This window comes from Octopus bimaculoides, chromosome 11 (genome assembly GCF_001194135.2).
Source record: "Octopus bimaculoides isolate UCB-OBI-ISO-001 chromosome 11, ASM119413v2, whole genome shotgun sequence".
Taxonomy (NCBI): domain Eukaryota; kingdom Metazoa; phylum Mollusca; class Cephalopoda; order Octopoda; family Octopodidae; genus Octopus; species Octopus bimaculoides.
Window position 1 is genome coordinate 10,328,945 of NC_068991.1, and position 7,639 is coordinate 10,336,583.

General features: G+C 35.4%; 1 protein-coding gene across 1 annotated transcript in view; it reads right to left on the reverse strand.

The window, feature by feature from the left end:
- The window catches only part of LOC106870488 (1-phosphatidylinositol 4,5-bisphosphate phosphodiesterase classes I and II), a 65,247-nt gene that overhangs the window by 44,994 nt on the left and 12,614 nt on the right, over window positions 1-7,639 (reverse strand). Inside the window, exon 3 of the mRNA XM_052971524.1 lies at window positions 226-303. Coding sequence (XP_052827484.1) covers window positions 226-303 — 78 coding nt within the window. The remainder of the gene's footprint in view (window positions 1-225; window positions 304-7,639) is intronic.

Sequence of the window (7,639 nt, forward strand, 5' to 3'; positions counted from 1 at the left end):
GGGGACAAACACCGACAAACAAACACACACATTAAACTCTTTAAAAAGAACATATAGAATGGTCATAGCTAAAACATTTTTGATCATAAGATTGGTTAATTTAAGAAACAACAACAACTATTACTTCTACAAGTAGAACAATTTAGTAATTAGAAAACTTCATTAGGCTGGTTTGAGTCATAATACTAAAAATTAGGGGTTTATGGTATTCAAATTCATACAAACCTTTCCTTCAATTTTCCAGTACAAGAAATATCCCTTGGGATCAACTCTGAGCAAAATTTCAGTTGTACTTGAAGAACCCTGTCAAAGAAAGAGTAAAGTAGATAAATGAATAAGTATTAAAATATATATTAATATAGGTGAAATACTGTCGTGATATTGCATCCTTTAAAACCTCCATGCTTCCTGAAATTCGCCAACACTACACCTAATATCCCTACCAACAAATGAATCTTTGTTGGTTTCAATGATAAGGATTCAGTTGTTTGATCTTAAACTGAATTATCTGCCCCTAAATTAGCAAGTAAGTGGTTGAATATTGCAGACACATGTACTCTTATTGTAGCTCTAAGGCAGAACCCACATCATGACATGGTATGTGACATGGTTGTACCTTTGAATTAGGGGTAGAATCCATCCCATGGGCTTCTTTACAGTTTTCATCTACTCATTTTCACTCACAGAGGTAAGGTTGAACCAAGAGAAAAGAAAAAGATATTTGCCCAGGATGCCATGCACTGGGATTGAACCTGAGATCCTGTGATTATGAAGTAAACTTCTTAAACCACTAGACCATCCTGTATTCATATTATGTATATATACATACACACACATAAACAGAAAATACACTCGTACACACAACACACATATTACAGCACACATCCTGCCCTGTTATCTAGTAAACCCTGAATAGATTAGTAGAAGATCAAGTGTAACACAGTACAGTAGGTGGTTATTGTGGTGGTTACAGCTTCACTAAACCTTATTGATCAGGGTATTAATAGGGGTGGAATACTGATTACTTGGTCTTATCACAATTAATAAGACTAAGAGATAAATATATTGATCTTCATCCTTCAGCTTATGACCTATCAAAAAAATTTTTTCACACAAATACAAATAACACCTTCATTTGTGGTATCATGTTTGAATTTCATTTGAGAGATGAAATCTATTTATATTTATTCCATTTTCAAATTTTTGAACTCTCTCAGCCCTAACCGTAGTTAATTTGCTAGGTAGGTTTGGAGAGAGACATGGTGTATAAGGGCTTCACAGGCCCCACTAAACCAGTGAGATTAATGTTCCTATTTAAGGTAGCAAGCTAGCAGAATCATTAACAGGTTGGGCAAAATGTTTGGTGGTATTTCTTCTGGCTCTTTGCATTCTGAGTTTAAATGCCATTGAGGCCTTTCATTCTTTCAGGGTTGATAAAATAAAGAGCCAGTCAAGTACTGGGGTCAATGTAATTTACAAACCCCCAACCTTCAAAACTACTGACTCTTTGTCAAAATTAGAAAGAATTGATGTTCCTTTTGAACCTTTGTGAATCAACACCAATGGGAAAGGCATTAGCAGTGGGTGGAATTCAAGGGGGACAATGATCTGGGAAGGAAAGACATGGTGTAGTGATTAGTGCAGGGCTTGGGCTGTTCAACATAACCAGAGTGATGAGTGGGAGAGATGAGAATAACACAGGTAACACAAGCTATTGGCAGTTTGTTGGTTAAGATGACAAGGACTCCAGCTGATCCAATCACTGGAACAAACTGTTTGTGAAATTAATGTGCAAGTGGTTGAGCACACCACAGACATGTGTACCCTTAATGTAGTTCTCAGGAAGATTCAGCATGATACAGAATGTGACTGATGGAAATTGTGAGGAAGCCCTTCATGTATGTATGTGTCTGAGCATGTGTGTATGCGTGTATCGAGTGTGTGTGTTTGTCTGCTCACCGTCACCACCTGACTATCAATGCTGGTTTGTTTAAGTCCCCCGGAAACAAGCGATTTGTCAAAAGAGACGACAGAATAAGTACGTGACTTTAAAAAATAATAATAATAATAATAATAATAAACACTGGGTCGATTCGTTCGACTAAACCCAATGGCAAAAACAAGAAAAAGATTAGAGACACACACACGACCAGCACCATCATTAACATTTAATCTTGTTTCCCTCCATTCTTGAAAAGGCTGGCTGGTTCTCACAGCATTAGTTGGTAATGTACCTCTAGCTCAACGAAGCTTGCTGCCATGACTAGAATATTCCTCCCCACAGTAAATATTTCTTTTCCTGCAGCTACCAGGTTTCAGATTTCCTCTCATATTTTGAATGTGAACCGTGGCATTTTTTTTTGTCTTTTTTGTGCTCTCTCTCTCTCTCTCTCTCTCTCTCTCTTATACACACACACACATACACATACACACACACTTCACATACCTCCAAATACATCTATCTTTCTATCTATCTATTTACATTGTCTCTCTCTCTCTCTCTCTCTCTCTCACACACACACACACACATGGTTTTGAATAAGGAATCTCGAGTCTCTGATGTATTTATAGACATGCACATACATACACACACACATATCCACACATACATTTGTTGCATCCCTTACTCCCAGTAGAACTGATGTCGATCTGTTCGACGAAAGTATCGAGAAAAAACGATCGACCTTTTAAAAAGTTTGACAATTGTAAGCAACACGTGTTTTTGGCGGGTTGATTTATTCGAAGGTTCGTGGCTTTTCTTCACGTTGCTTGTTATGACATTCGGTCTATATCATTTGATTAACATTAGTGTAAGGTCTTTATAGTTTTATTTAATTCCATTACAGTAATTGTTAAAGCGTAAGTTTAATATACAAATACTTAATGTGTGTTTATTCCTGTTATTTAATCTCGCATAGTAAGGCATTTGGATGTTGGTTAATCTTTTATTTTCTTTTATCATTTTTATTTGTAATCTTTTTTCAGATAGATTAAGTAAGTGTGTTAAGAAATCAGTGTAATTATGGTTCATGGTTTTTTTTGTGTTATCATGGACTGCGGCCATGCTGTGGCACTGCCTTACAAGGGTTTTAGTCAAATGGGTAAATTTTCAGATTAAAACCCGCACGATCTTCACTAGCGTGTTAGGGTTAGGGTTTTAGGGTCAGGGTTAGGGTTTTATGGTTAGGGCTAGTGTTTAGGGTTACGGTTACGGTTAGGGATGGAATTCCCTAACCCAAACCCTAAAACCCTAACCCTAACCCTAAAACTAACCCTAAAACCCTAACCCTGACCCTACAACCCTAACCCTAACACCCTAGTGAAGATCGTGCGGGTGTTAATCTGAAAAATTACCGTAGTATTTATGAATTTTTTTCTTTTTTTAGTTTGGTACTTATTGTATCGGTGTCTAATGCAGAACCACTGGGTTATGGTGACGTAAACAAACCAATACTGGTTGTCACGCTGGTTGAGTTGTGTGACAGAGACAAACACATGTACATATATATTGTGTTTCAGGTTCAGTCCCAAGGTTAACTACAGCTGCTTATATAATACTGCAAACTAAATATCCAATCAAAACCAAAATCATGAAAATAGAAACACGTCCTCTCTGATGCAGTTCCAGCAACACCAAATCCTGTTTACTTAACGATAAGTGCCTATTAAAGATGCTCATGATAACAACAAAGATAACAATTGCAGATACAACCAAAATGAGCTGCATAGAATTAATGGGAAATACATTTAAAATCAGATACATTCAGCACACTCACTCTTTCAGAATCAGAGATAGAATCAACTCCACAATTTCTATATGAATGTCTCTGGAACCTGAAGATATATGAAATTACCAACATCCTTATAAACTGGACTATCATCAAAACTGCAATTCCTTAAATGGATCAGAGATACAATCTGCATCTTACAAAGAAGTGTAACATCTTGACTCAAAGTTTCAACATACTGAACAAAATGCCCAAAGTAATATCTACTTGCAAACCTATGCATTTCTCTTTAAAAATTTTGAGTGCAGGCCATATATATTATGGAATGAGGCTAGTTTGAAGAGACCATCTGGGTTGAAATTAAACTCTAGTAGTGAGCGTCAAGGAGGAAAATTAGCTTATGGAAGAAGACTCAGCTTTGCATATAGGATCAAGGGTAACTATTTTGAGACCTTTGTGCCATCAAATACAGTATGTGTGTATTTTGCTAAGTGAAATTATGTTGCAAAAGATGTTGTACTGTGGTAGGGCTGTTCTGCCTATAAAACACTTGCACTGGTTGTATTTCACTTCTGTTTTAATATCAATTAAGTAATTAGTTAATAATCTAATTACTGAAATAATAAGTTTGTAAAAGTCTTTTGTCACACACTGTAACATTTATAATGAGCTGTCCTTCATGTACTTACTATGTGATGGCATTCATTCCATGTTCCCTATAATCTATGCTAATTACTCATAATGTAACATTGTATATGTCATGTTTTTATTATGTATAAATTGTGTATATGTGCATGTGTGTGCTCTCTATGCTTTTGTATGTGGCTGTGAGTGATTATATATGTGAGTGAGATTTGTGTTTTTTTTCTGTTTTGTTTACATTTTCATACACACACACACACACACACACACACACACACACACACACACACACACAGATACAAATATCTACTTGTTATGTATATATTTGTTATCGTGCTTTTGTTCCGTCAAGTGGTTGTCATTTTTTTTTTTTTTTCATTATCCTTTCATGCACGTCAGTAATTAGCACAAGATTGGCTGTGTTTCGAGAAGTTTGCTTCCAAACCACATTGTTCTAGGTTCAGTCCCGCTATGTGGCACCATGGGCAAGTGTCTTCTACAATAGTTCCATACTAACAACAATCCTTATGACTGGATTTGGTGGATGGAAACTGAAAGAAGCCCATCAAAAAAATGTGTATGTATGTGTGTGTGTGTTTATGTGTGTTTTGCTAAGTGAAATTAAGTGTCTTGCTCAAAAACACAATGCATAGCCCAGTCTGGGAATTGAACTCACTACCATGAGTTTAGAATATCAGTATGGTGGTTTGATTACTGCTGTACTTAGCAGTATTATGGGTAGTGGTATTTATTATGATTATATAATGTAAAACATCTGTTGTCAAAATTAATAAAAGATTTTCTAAATAAGGAACTCCTTGGTGTAAACTAGACAATAGAAAATTAGAAGCTCTGTAAATTGATCCTGTGATGTAATATGCTTAACAGTTGCCTTCAGTTTCACAATCTGTTTCACTTATCTTTCAGTGATATAAATAAGTAGATAGGTAGAGAAAGATAAATAGATAGATAGTGATAGAAGTTGATAAACAGAGATAAATAGATAGATAGAGAGATAAATAGATAGATAGATAAATAGATAGATAGATAGATAGATAGATAGATAGATAGATAGATAGATAGATAGAAGTTGATAGATAGATAGATAGATAGATAGATAGATAGATAGAGACAGACAGATGAATAGACAGATAGATAATTAGATAATGATAGAAATAGATAAATAGATAGAAGTAGATATAGACAGATAAAAATAGATAGATAGATAGATAGATAGAAAGATAGATAGATAGATAGATAGAAGTAGATAAACAGATGGATAGATAAATAAAAGTAGATAGATAGATAGATAGATAGATAGATAGATAGATAGATAGATAGATAGACAGATAGATAGATAGATAGATAGATAGATAGATAGATAGATAGATAATGATAGACAGAAAATGTTGGAGGTAGCTAGGTAGATAAAAAGATAGGTAAAGCCAAATAGATAGATAAGATGACAGAAATAGATGAACAGATAGATAGATAACTAGAGTCAGATAAGTTGGTGAGAATCACTGATTCTGTAATTATTAATCTGTCATGGATTATAATACCATGAAAATCTAAGTAAATCTGATTGTAAGATTATCCCAATCGAGGAAATGAGCAATCAGAACACATTGACTTCATCAAGGCTTCTCTAGAAGCTAACAACGCCTTTGTCACTAGAATACACAGAAGTGTGTATGTATACAATGGTTCAAAATTACTCGTAATCCAATTAAAATATATAGATAATGAGGAGCAAAAAATAATCAATTGATTACCTGTATTTCTGAGATTAGTTGTGACTAAACACAATTTAAATTCTTCAGACCACCATCATATAAAAATGATGATGGTGATGATGATGATTTCAGTCCAAGGCCAACATTTTCGGTGGGGGTAGGTATGTAGTTGATCATGTATAAATCCTTGTATGTATCTGGTATTTACATGTTCAACCCTCAAAAAGATGAAAGTCAATTTGATATCGGTGATATTTGAACTTGGATCATTAAGGAGAAGTAAATAAATATTCTTTTCTTCTCTAGGCACAAGGCCCGAAATTTTGGGGGAGGGGGTGCCAGTCGATTAGATTGACCACAGTATGCAGCTGGTACTTAATTTATCGACCCTGAAAGGATGAAAGGCAAAGTCGACCTCGGCAGGATTTGAACTCTGAACATAAAGATAAACAAAATACTAATAAACGTTTTGCCCGGCATGCTAACATTTCTGCCAGCTCGTCGCCTTGAAGTAACTAAATATTGAATATTGCATAATGTCCATTGTTTTTTCTGATTCTGCCACCCACTGTCCTAATGATACTACTAATAATAATAACCCTTTCTAATTTTGGCACAAGGCCAGTAATTTGGAGGGGAGGTGATACTTAATTATATCAACCCCATTAATTGACTGGTACTGATTTTTTTTTATTGACCTCTGAAAGGATGAAAGTGAAGTTGACCTCTGGAATTTCAACTCAGAAGTATGACCAATTTATTGCACATAATTGCTTTTTTTATGAGCAAAATTTTATATGGTCCCCCAAGGGTCATATGGAACCTGGATGAGAACCACTGGTCTGGACTGATGAGGAGGTCAAGGTAAGTCATCTAAATATAATTACGAAGGACCAGAACCAAAATGTCTGTATTCTGATAGACATTTTGTATACCTTCTAAACAAAATATTACCTGGAAAGAAGTCAAAAAACTGTCATGGTGTGAGTATGTTGAAATCGAAATAAGGTGGATATATGGAAGTTGAAAAACTGTATCAATAACAGCTGGAGCTATAATAATAATAATAATAATAATAACAATAATAATGGTTTCTTTATTAGCCACAAGGGTTTACGGGAAGAAAACATGGACAGCACAGGACAAAATAAAACATGTGTATGTGTGTAGATGTGTGTAGTTACTCTCTTTTTCTCCCTTTTACTTGTTTCAGTCATTTGGCTGTGGCCATGCTGGAGCACCGCCTTTAGTCAAGAAAATCGACCCCAGGACTTATTCTTTGTAAGCCTAGTACTTATTCTATCGGTCTCTTTTTGCCGAACCGCTAAGTTACGGGGGACGTAAACACACCAGCATCGGTTGTCAAGCAATGTTGGGTGGGGTGGGGGGACAAACACAGACACACAATCACGAGGGTTTAGCATGTAAACAAGACTAATAAAATTTATTAAAAAAAAGAGAGATCAACAACGTGTGACCCTCAATAGGGAGGAGACTATCAAGGGCTGCTCATGGAAAAACCCCATAAAAACC